This window comes from Zonotrichia leucophrys, chromosome 9 (genome assembly GCF_028769735.1).
Source record: "Zonotrichia leucophrys gambelii isolate GWCS_2022_RI chromosome 9, RI_Zleu_2.0, whole genome shotgun sequence".
Classification (NCBI taxonomy): domain Eukaryota; kingdom Metazoa; phylum Chordata; class Aves; order Passeriformes; family Passerellidae; genus Zonotrichia; species Zonotrichia leucophrys.
Window position 1 is genome coordinate 4,898,793 of NC_088179.1, and position 18,398 is coordinate 4,917,190.

The 18,398-nt window shown below is 43.9% G+C and overlaps 1 protein-coding gene across 2 annotated transcripts; it reads right to left on the reverse strand.

Moving 5' to 3' along the window:
- Positions 1 to 1,675: 1,675 nt before the first annotated feature.
- TRA2B (transformer 2 beta homolog) lies at positions 1,676 to 16,853 on the reverse strand. 2 transcript variants are annotated; one of them, XM_064720681.1, is made up of 9 exons: positions 16,663 to 16,853; positions 10,572 to 10,705; positions 7,732 to 7,894; positions 6,706 to 6,894; positions 5,777 to 5,892; positions 4,877 to 4,960; positions 3,094 to 3,156; positions 2,578 to 2,651; positions 1,676 to 2,078 (listed from the first exon to the last, which is right to left on the reverse strand). In XM_064720681.1, exons 1-9 carry the CDS (start codon positions 16,696 to 16,698, stop codon positions 2,068 to 2,070), a joined length of 870 nt encoding a protein of 289 aa, XP_064576751.1. In that variant the 5' UTR covers positions 16,699 to 16,853; the 3' UTR covers positions 1,676 to 2,067. The 2 variants fall into 2 exon arrangements, with proteins under 2 accessions (XP_064576751.1, XP_064576752.1); XM_064720682.1 differs by lacking the exon at positions 1,676 to 2,078 and having other exon boundaries at positions 2,570 to 2,651; positions 16,663 to 16,817.
- Positions 16,854 to 18,398: the final 1,545 nt, after the last annotated feature.

Below are 18,398 nucleotides of genomic sequence, written 5' to 3' on the forward strand. Positions count from 1 at the left end.
GACAGGAAAGCAGGTCGGGAAAGGGCACAGCCTGTCACATCCAGCCAGCAGATGCTGCTCCAGCAGAGATTCCTCGCTGCCCTGGTGGGATCCATGCTGGGGGTCAGGGCAGGCTCCTCCTGCCATGGATGATTCCTGCCTCCCTGCTGGCAGAGCACCAGGCCAGCCAGCTGTGGGTTCCAGCACACATCCCAGAGCTGCCTGCCAGCCGTGCCACAGGGCAACACTACAGCCTGGGAGCATCAGAGCCTGGGCTGTTCCTGGATTGAGAGCCCTGGGAATGATTCAGCAGCAGGAAGTGCTGGACAGGCTCTTCTCCCCAGGCCAGCTACAGCAGCTGCTTCCCCAAACCCCCAGAAAATCTTTAATGTGGATTATGGGGTGCACCTCAGCAAGCTGCTGCTCACAGAAAACACCCCTTTCCTCTGGAACTCTTGGTGGAATTTTCATCTGGATCTGAGCCTTATCAGCACCTCTGGTCCTCACAACGACACTGAGGGGCTGGAGCATATCCAGGAAATGGAACAGAGCTGAAGCACCAGGAGAGGCTGAGGGAGCTGGGAAGGGGCTCAGCCTGGAGCAAAGGAGGCTCAGGGGGGACCTTGTGGCTCTGCACAACTCCTGACAGGAGGGGACAGCTGGGGGTGGTCGGGCTCTGCTCCCAGGGAACAGGGACAGGACAAAGGGAAACAGCCTCAAGCTGTGCCAGGGGAAGTTCAAGCTGGACATCACAAGGGACTTCTTCCTGGAAAGGGTGGTCAGGCACTGAGAGTCCCCATCCCTGCAGAGATTTAAAAACCCTGTGGATATGGCTTTTGGGGACATGGGTACGTGGTGGCCTTGGCAGTGCTGGGGAGTGGCTGGAATCCATCTGAGAGGGCTTTTCCAAACAAAATGATTCCATGATGCACCATGGCCTTGCAATGCTCACACCAAGCACAGATCTGGCACAGGGATTTGGGACACAGCACAGGGACCATGTGACACATTGCAAAAAATGGGTCACCAGGAGCAGCCAACTCCAAAATGTGTCACCAGGAGCAGCTCAGACCAATTACAATAATTACTGCCATGGTCCTGTTGTCCACTCTTGAGAGTAAAACCAGGAAAGTTTTAACAAATACCTGGATGATTTTTAAATCCCTGAGACACCTGATGTGCTGCTCCTGGCTACCTCCTCTCCAGGCAGCTGAAGCAGGTGGGGCCTGTTCCCTCAGTCTCTTCCTTTGCACGATGGCACACCATTCTTCTTAAACTTTGTTCTCTACATCCACAGAAATCATCTGTTTTGAGTCTAGAAATTTCCATTATTTCCACAAAACCCCACATTCTCACCACAAAGCAACGTGGAAAGCTCCTCCAACACAAGATTAAAAAATAACTGGCTCAGAGATCCAAGTGCACAAATTCACTACGTGGTATGACAGATACACATGAAGTGTTGGCCCAAAAGCTTTTAAATACAAGTGGCAACAGCTAAACACCCAAATAAGGGATTCAGTGCTCATTTCACAAGTGAGAAATGGACTTGAGAAACACCTCAGATGCAGTTTAGTTGTGGATGTTTACATCAAAAGACTGGTTCTTCCTAGAAGGAGTGGATGGCACTTGCCCTGGGATTACCTCCATGCTTTTGTTTTCTTGGCAAAAAAAGAGGAAGGGAAAGAAAAAAACATACGTCTTTTTATTTTATTTTCTTGCTTTTGGAAAGCATTTTACACAGGTTTGGATCTTGGGAATAACTTGGAATCAGTAGAAAAAACTTACTGAACAGTTTTTGTCTTTAATATAGAAACCTTTCAGGAGTCAAAATGGAGACTAAAAAAATACATGCAAAACATACTCCTTTCCAAACACAACTGGAAACAAAGCACCAAACTACACAAATATGCAGAATGAAACAGCATTGAACACCACAGAAGTTGTCTTCATAAAAGGTGTAAAAGTCACCTCATTCACTAGGTACTGTCACTCGGTTAAACAGAAGAGACAATAAAAAAATATTGTCCACAAACTTGCAATTTCAACTCAAAGGCTGTAGCTAGAAATTCCTCTATGTGTCATGCTTTAATAGCGACCTGAAAGACAAAAACCCAACAGTCAGACTTCATGGATTGAGAGATTTCTGGCTAAAATCCACTGCCTCTCCTCAAACCTCCATCAGATCTGAGCTGATGTCCTAGAGGTAACCACTAACTCCTGTTTTAACAGGATTCTGGAGGAAGAATAAGGTTCTCAGACTCAAAACAAGAGCTGTTATGTCACTTGGTTTTCCTTAAGTATTTACTCTGCCCTCAAGGCTTCTCAATGAAGCAATAAAGGAACTGTGGCTCAATAAAATATCCACACCAAAGTCCATCTTAGTGGACACAGAAGTTTAAAAGAAGTTCAAGGAATGGCAAATTTACTTTTGAGACATGAACTCTGTGACTGGGCAGGGCCCAGGTACGGTAAGGCTGGAGGGGCTTGGAGCAAGCTGTTCTATGGAAGGAGTCCCTGCCCATGGCAGGGGGGGAATGGGCAGAGCTTTAAGGTCCCTCCCAACCCAAAGCATTCCCTGAGCCCATGGCTACTTACGAGGTGAGTAGGAGCGGGATCTGGAGCGGGATCTGTACCCCCCTCGGCTGTAGTACGGTGACGGTGACCTCCTCCTGTGACAGGGGTGACACAAACAATCCCCTTGTTAAAACCTGCACAGCTGAGTGGCACAGCTTTATGTGGGTAGCTCTAACCCCATCCTGGTCTCAGGAATGCTAACAAGCATGGGAGACCTGATCAACCTGTTTCTACTGGGTTCCAAAGCAAAGATCTGAATTCTGTTTTTTGTTACCAGTATTATTTTTGACTAACACAACAAATACAGGCTCTTGCACTCACAATCTGCTTTCATGTGAATTTAGTTTGAAGCCAGGCACATCCCACACAAGCAGGGTAAGCCAAATCCACCTTCACTTTTAATCTGAATTACTTGTCCAAGGTGAAGATGTCCTTGACTCAGAGTCAGTGCTACAGCCAGGCACCCCCAAACCCCTCCAATCCAGGCACTCTCAAGTTTTGTCTTTCCTTGCCTTGTTCCACTAATCCAGTACACACCTGTAAAACTGATCCCTGTCCTGAACAGCTCTCCAGCCTCCTCCACCGCCGCCACCACCCCCTCTGTGAAAACAAAAGCAGAATGACTTTTAGGAATTTCAAAAATAAAAAGTTCACTGTACAAAACCCCTCCATCGAGTAAGAAAATCATGTGAAGATAAGACAACATTAGTTCCTATACTGGGTGATGCTGAATTACTTAATTTAACATTGATTTTTAAACACCTATTCAAGGAAAACCCTCTTACTTATTATTTTCAAGTAGCAAGATCAACTCACTATCCAGAAGAAAAACATTGATTCCAAGGTGGAGGCAGGGAAAAACCTCCTATCCTGACATTTTAACACTTTAGAGTCACATTTAAACAAGAACTGTGATGTAACTTCTCCTGGAGAGTAAAAACAACACCTTAGAGCATTAACACTGAGTGGCTGGACTGGAACCTTCTCAGATTCAGATCAGCAAAGCTTTCCCAGGAGACTAAATCAAGTTCAAAGTCTTCACCAGTTGTTTTTGGGAGATTGCTTTTTTAAAGTTTATTCCCTTATTTACAGACAGTTTTTCAGGCAAAGTTAAGCCTCCCAAAGCAACAAGGAGAAACTGAAGTTTTAACAGGACAATTCCCATCTGACACTGCATTTCCCTTAGGGCATTATTTTCACACAGGGCAGGGAATGCAAAGGAATTGTTACCAATGGAATTTTTAGGGTGGGGTATGCAATGCTCCACTGCATCTTGAACAATTCCAACTCTTTCTTCCTCAGGGAAGCCCTGACAACATAGCAACACTTCTCTCTTCCTCAACCAACCCATGTCTGTAGGAGGGGACAGTAGCACCATGACATTTTTCAAGTAGCCACACAAGAGTCATATTGGCTCCATATTTATTCACAGAATCCCAGAATGGTTTGGGCTGGACCCTAAACACCATCCAGGGGCACAGTGCTGCCACAGGCAGGGACACCTCCCACTAGAGCAGGTCACTCTCACTGGTTTTCTCCTGACCCAATAACAGCTTCTGGTAACATCCACAAACCCTATCAGAAGGAAAAGGCACCACTTAAGACTTGGGCACATTGTAACTTTAACACAGAATTCTGCAATTGCAGGAATGTTTGGTAGTACAGACAGAAAAAAAAAAAAATCAACTCTTCTTTTTGTGTTCAACTTAACGTGGTCCCAGAAATTGTGAGGATTTTGCAGGGGACAAGGATTTTGCTGGAAAATGCTGTCACCAAAACCAATCGTGATTACACACACATTCAACCTGACAAGGGGTGTTAAAAAAGCCTTTTAATGCAGATGTCCAATTCCTTATTTTTGGCAATAGTTGAGGTGCCACAATTATCAGCAGGAGATACTGGGGACCACAGAAATTTTCCACTTTTTATCTACTACACTGTGCTCAAAATATAAGTTGACACTGTAATGCCAACTCAAATATTAATCTGCACCATTTCAGTGCTAACAGACGAACCAACTAAAGATTCTAAAATGAAAATACAAAGAACATGCTTTGTTTTTCAAATCTTCAGTGCAGATTTAAAAAACATTTTGGACTAAGCTAGGCCACAGGTCAAACACCATCAAGTATTTCTCAATCCAACCAATTTGATATGCACTGAGCAATCATTTTGGTGGAGATTGCACAGGAAGATTCCAGAACGACAGCGAGCGCAAAAATATTCTGGAATAGTTATGTAGGATGAACTGCCTACTGCTTGCACAGGCAGATGAGAGAGTAGAGTTTAGAAAGCAGCAAAATATTGCAAATATGCTCACCTGTATGACCTGCTGTAGTAGTCACGGTCATCGTAGCCTCTGTCGTAGCCTCTGTCGTAGTAATCTCGTCGCCGTGAGCTGCCACTGCAGGAAGTGAAGGAAATTGCATTTACAACATACAGAACTTGAATTTTGTCTGCAGTCTGGTAAATTCACACTATTTAAACTGGATTGTATTATTATGTCCCATCCTTACAGTTGGAAGACTGTGAGCACTCCTGTTTTCCCACCAGTGCAGGTGGGAACAGGATGACTTTAATAATTGCTTTTTAAATGCTTGAACTTTCCTCAATCTTTATAAACCTCAACCTTTTGGTATCACAGGCACTCAAGGAATTCCATTCTGAAGCAAGTCTTCATCCCCTTTTACCTCTGAAAAAGCTCCTGTTCAATCAACTTTGTGACTAAAAAAATCAGAAACCTGTAGTCTTAACATCACCATCAGTAAGCTGAAAGTCTTGGGAAATGAACTGGGGAATGACTTGGGAAAACAACTGACACTGTTGGCAACTTGAAGTTAAATGTGCATGCAGTATGTGAAGACAGCACACTGCTCAGCCCTAATGCTAACTGAGCCACTCAGCTCCTTTACCAGCACTTGTTCATTCACTCTTGAAAACCTGAGCTTGCAAAGGACATGAATATTGGAAGGTACACAGGAAAACTAAAAGTAATTTAGAAATTGTCAAAATGTCTTCCTGTTGACACAAGCATTACTACTGATGCTCATGTCTAGTGTTTTCAGGGTACAGCACAGCAGCCATGAACAAGAGAACACAACTTGTGCATTAATGTGGAAAACCACTCAGAATCAGGTCTCAGAGGAGAAAGAGGAGTTTTTACAAAATCCTGTACTGGTTGGGAAGGAAAAAACCCACCCAAACCACAGATAAAACTTACTAAGTGGGTCTTCCCATATAAATTCCAGGGGTAGGTGTGTGCGGTCTCTTTGTTATGGAGAAGTCTACCCGGATCCTTCTTCCATCCAGCTCCATTCCATTGGCACGTTCCTTTGCCTAAGGAAGGACAGAAGAGCATTAGCTGTAGGTATGAACTTTAACAACAATTTCCAGCCACTGCTTCAAGTGTTAAAATGTCTTAAACACAGCTGAGTTTGGAGGCAGGTCTGAGTGTCACATCTTGCACTGAATGTACTGTGTGAGACACTCTAGGTCAGCTGAACTTCAGTGCCAGTAATCACTGAAAATGTGACTTTTATGGCATTAAAATCCTGAAAGGAACACCACTGGGCAATTGTTTCAGTGCCTCTGACATGACTAAGAGCAATCTTTGAACATGCTGATGTAGGGAGATATAACTACTCCATCACACAACATAAAACATTTAAAGGTTAAAAGAACATCAATAAGGTATTCAAATACATCCTTCAAATTACCATAACCTTGAATATCAGAGTTACAAATAAAAAGTAAAAAACCAAAACCAATTGTGCTTTTTTTTATTTTTGTCTGGCAAGTAGAAGGACCTATATATCAAGCTGTAAACCAAAATGGAAGACTTCATGACCTGGAAAAAATGTGGAAAAACCTGGAGATTCTCTGGAGTGGAGTTTATGCAGAATATAAGCCTTGTTCTAGCCCATAAAGGGCAGCTTTACAAGGATTGGTATGAGTGTAGGATTCTCTACTTTTTGAGAAGTGATTACAGAATTCCCGATTCATTCTGCAGCACTGGTAAAATTCCATGATTACAAGACTCCAAGTATTTTCCAGGCTATGAGTTTCTCCTGGCTATACCCTGTGACAGAACACACACCCCAGGAGCTCAGAGCCCAGCAAACATGGCCCACACTGGGCACCCCAAGCTACCTCCTTGGCATCCTCGACGTTCTCGAAGTAGACGAAGGCGAACCCTCGGGAGCGCCGTGATTGCTGATCGTACACGATGGAAACGTCGGCAATGGGGCCATACTTGGAGAAAACCTCCCGCAGGTCTCGTTCTGTAGTGTACAGACTCAGCCCAAACACTCCGAGACAACAGTTTGGATCAGGATTTGCCTAAAGGAAAGGACACAGATATTCAAATCAAATTGGGTTTATTTACAGTGCAACGTGCTTCTCAAGTTGTGACTGTCAGAGCTTCAAGAAGAAAACAAACTAAGGTGGGGCTGAGATTTGGGTCATGTGGAAAATGCCAATCACTTGTTTTTTTAAAATTTTTAAAGTTTAATAGTAATAAAATGGTTATAAAAATAGTAATATAATTAGAGTAATAATAATTTGGACAATTCAAATTAGGATGAGACAAGAGAGACAAAGAGTTATGGATGTCAGGGTACCTTTTTCTGGGCAACATGAGCCAGAAAAAGGACACCCGTTAACAAAGGATTAACCCTTAATAGCAATAGCCTGTTGCATATTCATACATGATGCATAAATTCCATTCAAATACAGGATTCTGTCTTGCCATTGTCAACTTCTTCCTTTGAATCCTAACAGTGCCTTCAAGGCAGGAAGAAGTTCATTTCTTCTGATAAGAGGGCAATAAATTATCTTTCTCTGAAAGTTTTAAGTGTCCTGTGGCTGCTATCTCACTGCGAGTCCCTTCTTTAAAAAAATTATCCTACATAGCATAGTTTCTATTTTAACATTTCTTATAACCTAAAACTATATTTGCCACACTATTTAAGAGAATTAATACAGCATTACTTTCTAACACGACACATCTAATATTCATTATAATATTTGCGAAAAGCCAATCATAAACCAGACATTTTTCACAGGTCACCTGCTAACAGACAGCAATACATTAAACCTACAGGAGCACAAGCATTTCACAAAGGCCTTTGTGTTCCTCAGGGCACAGAGGCCATGACTCGTGGCTCACACACGTACCCTGTTCCCAATGTGCCGCCTGCGAGTAGACATGGGGGAATGGCTGTGACTGTGCCGCCGCCGGTAGTCCCGACTGTACGACCTGCTCCGGGATCTCCTGTGCGAGCGGGACCGCGAGCGCGACCGCGTGTAGTGTCTGCGGGAACTCCTCCTCGACCTAGACCTGAGGGAAACAACAGAGAGGTACAGTGCTGGGCTTGTTGGGGTGTTCAGTATTTTAAAAATACAGCAAGCAGTCACAAAAGGCTCAAATAATTGTTTTCCAAAATCTTGCAGTACCACATACCTCAGCTATAATCCATTTACTCACTACTCTCAATAGATGAATCTCTCTACTCTCTGTGTGCTAAATCTTTACTATCAGATTACTGCAGATAGTCTCAGGGCATTCCTGCTGCAGTCCAGGAACTTGCACTTGGATCAGTCAGCTCTTCCTTTAACAAAGATACCTGGGTGTGACAACTTAGGGCTTAGAATATTCAGTGTTTAGGTAAAAACAAGTGGGGTGGGTTTTTTTTCACACTAATCAGTCAAATATGCTTTAACACAAAGCATGCACCACTAAGGGGGGCACTCTCTTTCTTAGTGCTGCCTTGGGTGACACTGAAAAGCAAATATCCCTAGAACAGAGCTGAACACAATCTGAAGAAATCAATCCTGAGCTGGCTCATTTACCTGCTGGTATTTCAGCAGTTATTTTGGCACTGTTTGTTCATGAATATTTACATCTTTAGACTCTTAAGTGCATTTATGCAACTGCTCACTAATTCTTTAACCCCAAAAATATTTTCTTACATCACGAGCTCTGTGGACATGAGGGTCTGAAACTCTTCAATTCCTCCTCCCAAAGCCTCACCCCTCCCAACACAGGCAATCCTAGAGGAAAAGCTGGGCACTCACACAGGGATACTACACCTGATCTTGGTCTGCTGATGGCTGCACTGAGTAACCTGTGCTCCACTGCAAAGGAAAACCCCTCAAGGCTAAGAAGTGCAGTAAACAGTGTAAAAGTCAATGGATCTGAGTCACAAATTGCTGATTTTCAGGCTCTTGCGTCTTAAATGTCCCCTTCCTCTAATTCCACAGCAGCACCACCCCACTGGTGTGAGGGAAGCTCTGAACCTGAACTGCCTTAACTCCTGAGCATTTAACAGCTTCTTCCAAGATTCCTCACCAAGTGTCACCAGGCAGCCAAACTGTTCAATCTAGCTCCTCAAAAAACACTTCCAACACCATCAGGAGAGAGTCAGAGAAGCTCAACTTAAAATGCATATTCGTGTTCAGGAGAAATTAATTCAGCATGTCCCATTACAGCACTTCTCATTATGTATTTATAAAGAAAACATTATTTTTGGCAACAAAATAAAAAAAAAAAAGAGAGAGAACTTCCCTGAAGCTGGGAAAACAGTAAAAAAAGAGAGAAAGAATATATATAAAAAAAAAAAGAAGCTCCACACATGCACACAGCCACATTTTAGACACTGATATAGGAAAAAAAAATTAAGGCAAACAGAACTGGTATTTCAGGTACCAGAATGGTATCAGCCAAAGATAGGAACGACAAACATCAATAAAAGTGATTTTAAAATCAAGGATATCCACACGCCAACTGATAAAAACACCAGGACACAGGTTGGTTCCCAAATCAAAGTTTAATTTATAAAGCTTGTAACTCAAAAATACATTTGAAACAGAAACTACCAAGAAATAAAGAAGTTATCACAGGGTTATTTCTCTGGGGAAAGCCAGAGTTCAAAGATCTGCCCATGACCACATCTCAACGTGTGACAGCACTGAACAGAGATTAAAGTAGGTTGTTTCTAAATATGTGCCTCGACACAATTCTGTCCAAATCTACTAATCAACACTAACTCTGGCACGTAATTCCATTATTTCCAGCCAGAGGCACCTTCAAGATAGCTGTTAAATGCTCAGGAAGCTGTAGTAGTTATAAACTTCTACTTTTTGGTCATTAAAAAGTAAAAAGCCAGTTGCCAGGGTATTATTTAAACACTGTTTATTGCAAAAGTAAGATGTGCCAGGTCTCTCATAAATTCTACATCTTCTATTTGCTTCCTCAGAATTGTGTACCATCTGTGACTGTGTTTTTACTCAGTGTTGTGGTTATTCTGTAAGTGGGAAATATTTTAAGGAGTATGGGATCCCAGGAGTCACATGGATTAAAGGGCAAAAGAACATGCTGGGAGGGTGTAGTGACTTTGTTGTTTTAATATTAAAAAGTTTCCCCAAAGGTGTTCTGCAGCTTCCCTGCCCTATACAGGGCAAGAGGCACGTGGATGTTTGTGCTATCACATAACAAACACTATAAGCAAGTTCTCCACAACTTTTGTGGAGAGCTTGCAGAGCTGTCTAATATTCAAAGCTTCCTGTTAATTTTCAAGTTAAATCAACGTATTTAAAATGTCAGACTGAAATTCTACTGCTTCTTTCCACTATTCCAGAAACATCACTGCTTCCAGTGAAGAAATGTAATACAGGAATGTGGCTTAAAATGGGAAATCTGTTGATGCACAAAAAAACTAAGATCTAAACTCCAGGCTCAGACACAATTTAGTCTACCAAGAGATAAAAGGCAGGCACTTCCAAAGTGTATCAGCAAGGATACAAAGCTACATAGCTATTTAACTATTGGAAGAAGCAGCAAAAACATCTGAATTGATATAATTTGGCTTTCCCAATCCTGCAACCATGCATGCCCCTTTGCAGTCCATGTCCACAGAAGAGTCACTAACTCTGGGAACAGAACTGGCTATGCTGGGCCACCTCTGACAATCACCTGAGTTGTGAGGAGGAAGAAGAGGTAAAAGAAGCAAACTCACCTGGATTCAGACCTGGATCTAGATTTTGACCTGGAGCGCCTGGAATCCTCCTTAGAGCGAGATCTTGCAGGGGTGTGCCTCCCCGACTTGCCAGACCCATGAGCACTTCCGCTTCTGGAAGCAGAACGGGATTCCTGCACGCAGATATTGAAAGCCTAATTTGTACACAATTCCTTGTTCACCTAGGGGCTGTAAACAAGCTCCAGTGAAATCAATGGTAAATATTCATAGCTATGTGTCCGGGCAGTCGGCATTAGCACTGCCTAGATTTTTAAGGAGGTTTTATTTTTTTTTTTCCCTGGTAGACACTTCTTTACCCTGCATGTACTTTTGCTATTAAACAGATAATGCATGCATGTTTAGCAAAATATACAGGGACACATAAACAGACTAGTAATTACTTAGCGTAGTGCTTTCAGATTCCAGATTACTTCTTATCTTAACTTCATTTTTATTCCTTTTCTTCATTCTTCCGTTTCAAATTCTGACTTCTTTCATCTTCCCCACTTCACACAAATTGCTCAATATTCTACAAGTGGGACTTCTGGTCTGATAATTAGCATGCATTCACTTTCTTTTTTTTCAAATTTCAGCTTCACTTATTCCTGAGCTTCAAATAATTCTCATTTATAAAACTTGTCAAATGGCGACTTCCGCATTTTCCTTCTTCAACATTAACCTTAATAGAAAAAGAACAGGATGAAGAATATTTAAGAACTCCAGGATAAAATCTAGTGCCAAAACTGAAACTAGAAAAAAAAAAGTGTTGTGGACTTTTACTATAAATGCAGTTCAAGAATTGCATCTACCAAAGCCCTATAATTTTATCAACAGGTTCAGTCAACTCAGTTTTAACTTAGCTCTAAGTAGCTGAATTTGCTATTTATGTCTGTATTTAACAGTAAGTGCAACTGGATCAACTGAGTACCTACTGAGGAATTGTAGCATCAGCAAACTCCAAATAATTTGCACTATCAGCCACACACTGAGACAAAATCACCAAGGAGTGACTCCAGTGAGGTCCTGCTGCGGCCACTGCTGGATGTGCAGAAAGCACAGCATTGCTCATTCCATCAACTCCAATGATGTGGATTTTGGGCCCCTCCTGCAGTTTGGCAGCCCTGGTGTGAGGGTTTAGGAGCACACACCCCCAGCTGCCTGCACAAGTGGCATTACATGTGCAGGCTTTGTGTTTCCACAGAACTCTGCATTCCCCCCTGATCAGAACTGCTCTGGACTAACACCCCACCTGCTCTGTTATGTGCTGGCAATCCCCTCTGGCAGTGGCATGACCTAATTAGCAGTTTGAATTTATGTATTTTTATTTTAAAATCAGTATAATGCTTGGCTTTAGTTATATGCTTTAACACCTGAACACACTAGTAGAAAGTATTCTTCATTTCAAGATATTAGAGAAAACTTAAAATTCAGCAAAATTATACTTCTTTCTAAAAACAATCCTTAATTTAGTGTAAATTCTGATGAAGAAAGCTCACCAATGACATTGGATACCAGATTTGTTTCAAAAATCCCCTGATTTAGTTTTCTAACACCTCTTAAACCTGAACATTAATTCAATTGGAATCTTGTAGCAAGCATTCAGAAATTCATTTGCTAACAAGAAATTTACACACTTCAATCACTTCCACACAACTTCAACCAAATGTTATCATTTCACAATTCCCTTCCATACGGGGGAAAGAAACACAATGCACAGGACAAAGCAGGTTTGCAATTAATCCCAAGAGCAACAGAAATAGCACAGAGTTGGCCAAAGCTGTATTCTTCATACAGATGTTTAATGTTTTGTTCTAAACTACAGTTTCCCCATGTAATAACACTGAAAAGGGAAGGGGGAATATTTAGGAGCAATTTAAGTTACAATTAACTAATTTAATCTAAATCCATTAGTAACTTCCAAAGAAAACACTCCACATAGGTAAGTTCTGAGTTAATATATAAATTTTGCCATAAGAAGTCTCAGGTCTTTAACAAAGTTAGAGAAAGCAAGATTGAAGAAGGATTAAAACCCAAACCAAGGCTGCTTTTCACCTGAGGAAAAATAATTCCATTCACAAAAGATAATCTGGGCTAAACAGAAGGAGCTGTGTCCAAATACAGGTGGAGACCAGAAAGAAAAGGAGAAATGCAAGATTGGAGGGAAGCAGTTGGGAGGATTTTGCCCACAAACACACACCAAACCCTTTTTCAGAGCTTTAAAAGTCAAAAAGCTTTGAAGAAACGAGTAGAGAACAGGCAAGTCTTCATATATTTGGTACATTTTTCAGGCAGTCTTTGCTGTACTATGCTAAGGTTTGGATATGGAATCTGGACACTGAGGAGCTGAGCAGAAATTCAAAAAGAAAATGCCTTAAAGACAAATATCTACCAAAACAAAACCAGTTTAACAGCTGGCCTATTTTCATTCAACTCCTTTGCATTTCACATTTCCCAGTCTTTAAAAATCCACTTTTTTTCCCAGATCATCCTTCAATCCACCCATTTTACAGGATTATTGCACTTCTTTATTCCAGCCTTAAAGGAATTCAATGCACCTCACCTGCTCTGGACATCACCAGGACTGGTAATAACCCCAAAATTACCAAGTTACCCCTTTTCCACCCCAAGCCCCAGGAAATCCTCCCTTATCCAAAACTCCAAGTACCAGGAGCCTGCAGCACTGCAAATTTATTTCATATCCTTGAGAGTTCACATCAGTCACTCCCACAGCTTGTTTCTTGCATGTTTTTTTGCTGTTCTTTATATTTGCTTTTCCTACTCTTTGCTCTTTAACTGTGTGAATTTTAAGTTATTGAAAAATGCCCAAGTGTGCTCCAGGCATGACATGGGGAAGAAGGAAACAATTTTCTTTACCCTGCCTATATTCCAGCACTGCTGGTCAGCACATCCAGATTTTTATTCACTAAACAATAACCATTTTTCTCCCCTAACCTTAATAATTTAACCTCCCTCCCCACATCCCTTTGTCTTTATCAACAGCTCTTCCCCTTCATCAGGCACTTCTGGAATCCACATGGAAGCCCTGAAACCCAGGATTGTGGATTGTAAATGGTTCATTCCAGACCCTGAGCCCATTCAAAGCAAGTGCTGGGATGATTTTATCAGCTCTAAGCACATTCCCCCCAAAGAGCCTTACAGCCATGTACCCTGAGCAGGGAATGTCCCAGAGCAGGATTATTTGGGGGGTAGTGGGTGGGAAAGGTTTCCATGGACAGAAGCAGCTGGAAAGTAGATGATGGCCACAGTTCTTTGCAATTCTGAGATGCAGGTTTTCCTCACAGGAATCAGTTACAGATTTCAGTCAGTAATGTAAGATACAGAGAAATAAAAGTATTAGGGTTTTATAATCATATATTCCTATGAAGTTATGTATTTCCATTTGTTTTCCTAAGGAAAGGTGCAGCCTCACATGACACTATGAGACCTGCAGCCTCTTTATTCAAGGTGTCACTGTGCTGACTGCACATTCCCCAACCCTTCCCCTGAGGGACACGGGGATTCACTGCAGGGAGAGCAGAACCATCCCTTCCCACAGATTTCCAAACCCCACACAGAAAGAACACAGTGTGTTCTGAAAAACCAGGCCACAGCTTCCTCCCACCACCTCTGCCACTGTGAGCTCCTCCAGTGCCCAAGCTGGAAGGAAATTAATCCACCAGCAAAACCCAAATTATCTTCAACAGGTTTGGGCACCGAATGAGCTCCCCAAGAGATGCCATCAGGTGCCAGCTGGGGAGGGAGGAACACAGGGCATGGTCCATCTCTTTGGTGGCACTGAGTGATCAGCTCATCTCTAACCTCAGATTTCTTCCTCAGACCTCCTTCTCACATAATTTAGTAACAAAAATCACTCTTTCCTGAAAATATATGTATTTAATACCTTGTAAGTAATCTGTAAACTGAGCTTTTATACATAAAAAATACCCAAACCCCCACCCTGACTTGCATATTGAACACCTTCTGACCACATACCAAGCCATCACTACAATTAACTAATTCACAGGGTAAGATTCATTAATTTGGCCTTTGTCTTTTTCCAACCCCTCCATGCCTGAATCCCATGTGCTTCAGTAAGAATAATTTCAGTGAAAACAAAATTAAGTTGCAAAACCATGGCATTGCAGCATAACAACGGCATCTCAAGTATATTCCAGTATTTAACAATTTATAGTTTCTTCAGTTCATCCCCCTATGGAACACAAGCTGTGAAAACAGAAATAAAGTGGGGATTTTTTCTTTTTATCTTTCCTCCCCCTTTTAAAAACACCATAATCCAGAGTAAATTCGTGCTGCTGCTTAAACAAGTCCCATTCCTGGCAAAAGCACCTGGAATTTCTTCATCTCCAAAGCTGCCATGAGGGCTCAATCAAGTCAGGCCTGCAAACCAATGCAGCTGGAAATGGAGTAAACCAAGATCCAGCTGACTGAATTCCCAGATCTGACTGCCTAAGGAACACCAATAAAGGACAGAGCTCAATTCCTGCTGGCAGCCTGCACCTGGGACAGTTTAAGACAGCTGCAATCATACTCCAGATTATTTATCCAAACACTAACTCAAGTCTGCAGAGACTTCAGCTTGGAAAAGCACAAAAGGCATTGGCTCAGTAAAACATAAGCCTTTAGTAAGCAAAAAAATCCATAAATAACACAGGCAAGAGCAGAAGGAAAAGCAATCCCTGCTCCAGTCTGAGCAACCCAGCTCTATGGTTTCACCTTCACAAAACCATCAATTTCAAACAACTTACCTATTTAAAGGTCACAAAAGTTCAGACATAATTCATTCTAGGCACTGGCAAAGGCTGCCTACAAATGCTTTCATACTTTTTTTATATTAAAAATATAATCTGCATAATTGTTTCACACAAAGAGACTTTGCTACAGCAGTTTTATTATTTCCACTTTTTCTGACTGAAAATATAATGCAGGCTATCCTGGCAAATTTTATTAAGACTACACTGGCTTCCAGTTTGACCTTCACAATAATTAAAGCATCTTTTGAAAAACTAACACAAAAATAATTCACCCTGAGCAAAAAACACCCCCTCACTAAAAAAACTTCAGAGTGAATGAAGATAGCAATGAAAACACTGGTGCTAGCACGAGCCTATTCCTTAATCCCTGTCTTTCACCATTCATTCCCATTTTTAGCTCCCTGGAGACCAATTTTTTCTATTTTTACCTACCTTGAAGTAGAAACACTTCGACATAACAGCTTCTAATAGTGAATTAATTAGACAAAACCGTATTCTAAGAAAGACATGGCTCAAAATTACTACGTTTTCTAAAATTTCTTGCCCCCTCTAATTTAAAACTTAGGAACTTATCACCTCCACAATTCTCTCCGATACTGCAACAAAATATTTGAATTATGCTAAAAAAAAAATCCCCAAAACACAGTAGCGACCCTAAATAAAGGCATCAAACGCTGATCCAGTAAATAAAAAGCAACTACAGATATGTATCACAAACGTGAAGCTTAGCAAGGCATCTATTTGGACATTAATAAAAACTCTTTTGGACAGGGAGATCTTTCCGAAGCTAGGAGCCCTGGCAGGGATCTGCTGCAGGTTTCACAAAGCCAAGGGGTTGCCTCCATTACCAAATTTAAATTAGAGGAGAGCCCGAGCCACCTGGAAGCCAGGCCCGAGAAGCAGAGTTATTGTTACAGGGCAGATGCAGCGAAAAGCGGTCTAAATAAAAGAACAACTCAAGAGTGGATTGCGAGGCGGCTCTGGAGAGAGGATGATAACAGGATTCCCCTCCGCAGGGTGGGATGGAGGGCGAGGGGCCCCTGAGGGCCCGGGGCCGCCATTTTGTCCCTCCCGGGCGCGCGGTCCCGGCCCAAGATGGCGCCGGGCGCCTCACGCGGGGAGCGGCCCCTCCGCCATCGACCCCGCCGCGCCGCCTCACCCGCCTCTCCGCTCCCGTGGAGGCTCCGCCACCCGCAAAAGGGGACGCGGGGAGGACACGGGGGAACCGGCGCCACCCGAAGGCGATGGAGGGGTGTGTGGGGTTGGGAGGGAAAAGGAGGGGGCCCGGCCGCGCAGCGTGCTCGGGCTCCGTGTATTACCCGCTCGCCGTAGTTTTGTTCCCCGCTGTCGCTCATCGTCCCGTCCCGCTGCTCCCGACACCGCCGCCCGAACCGGACACGACCGACCCCGGCGACAGCGCCGTCCGAGCGGGAAGTGACGACACCGCGGGGCCGCGCGCGCGCGCTCGGCAGGACACGCCCCCAGGGGTACGTCCCTGAGCCGGAGACCGCGCCCCCAAAGCCACGCCCCCAGCATTAGACCACGCCTTACGAAAGGACCGCCCATGGTGCGAAACCACGCCCCCCACGTGGCCACGCCCCTTCGACCACCCCAAGCCCCTTGGCCGTCACCGCCCTGTGTGCCGTGGCCACGCCCCTCGACTTGAGGCCACGCCCCTGACGTCAGCTGTGAGGGGCCGGTCACGCCCCGCCCCCACGAAACCCCGCCCCTTTCGCTCAGGTGAGGTTTCGCGCTCTCGCCCTCGCCATGCTGCGGAAACAGTTTAAAAATGTGATTGCTAAGGAGTTTTTTTTGTGTTAAAGCATTAGTTCAGAGCACGTGGGCAGGGAAGAGCGGGATATTTCTTAAGCACCCACTCGAGGGCAGCAGAGTGTCGCTGAAATGGCAGGTTTTCCTCTGTCCTTCGCATAGTTTCTCCACAAAATATGCGCAGCAAGGAAAAGCGTCACAAACACCTCCATTGTATCTGTTTTATGTCACAAGCAGCACCAGTAAAGCACCGGCAGCCCCAAAGGGCCAGCACTGTGCAGGGATTAGCAAAGGACACCCACACAGAGAGGACCACCCAGATTTAAAACACACAGGTGTGGTTTAACCAAAATACTGGATTCTTCAGTGCTTTTCAAACCACAACACTGCACAAAGCTTGGAGCTGGGAGACAGGAGGAGACATTGCACCTGCTCAGCTCATCCCAGGGAGTCCCAGAACTGTCTAATTTATTCATAAAAAGCTCATCCATTTCCACCCCCTTCCACTAGCCCAGGAGCCTCAGGTGACCAGGAGTTAGGGAAGCCTCCCTACCTTTGGGAACACCTGAGCCTGCTGTGCCTGGCCCCTGCAGCAGTGACACAGAGATGTGTGAGGTGATCCCAAGGAGATTATCTATCTCCCTGCTCCCAGCAGCACCCAGAGAGGCAGCCTTTTGTGCAGGGAGTGCAGCTGGATTGCAGAGGCATTTTTCTGTTTGCTTAGGCCCCTTCCATCTTGTATTGCAGTGTCAGTCTGGATTTGGGGGCCTCCTGGCCATGGTCTCCACAGATATATTTCTGCCAGAGTTTGTGAAACAACTTTTGCAGTTAAATTTACAGTCTCACCTGTGCTTGGACACCGTTTCCTACAGCGTTCTCCCTGAGAAACTGGCTGCTCATGGGTGCACTGTTTGCTGGTCAAAAACCTGGCTGATGGCTGGGCACAGGGAATGGTGGGAATGGAGTCACATCCAGCTTGGGCTGGGCACCACTGGGGCACCCCAGGGCTCAGTGTGGGACCCAGCACTGTTAAATTCCTTTATCCATGATCTGGATGAGGGAATTGGCCACCCTCAGTATGTTCATAGGTGACACCAAGTTGGGTGGGAGTGTGGAGGGCAGGAAGGCTCTGCACAGGGATCTGGACAGGCTGGATCCATGGGCTGAGGGTCAACAAGGCCAAGTTCCTGTCCTTGGGTCACACCAAGCCCGTGAAGCTCCAGACTGGGGACAGAGTAGCTGGAAAGCTGGGACAGGCCCTGGGGGTGCTGGTGACAGCAGCCAG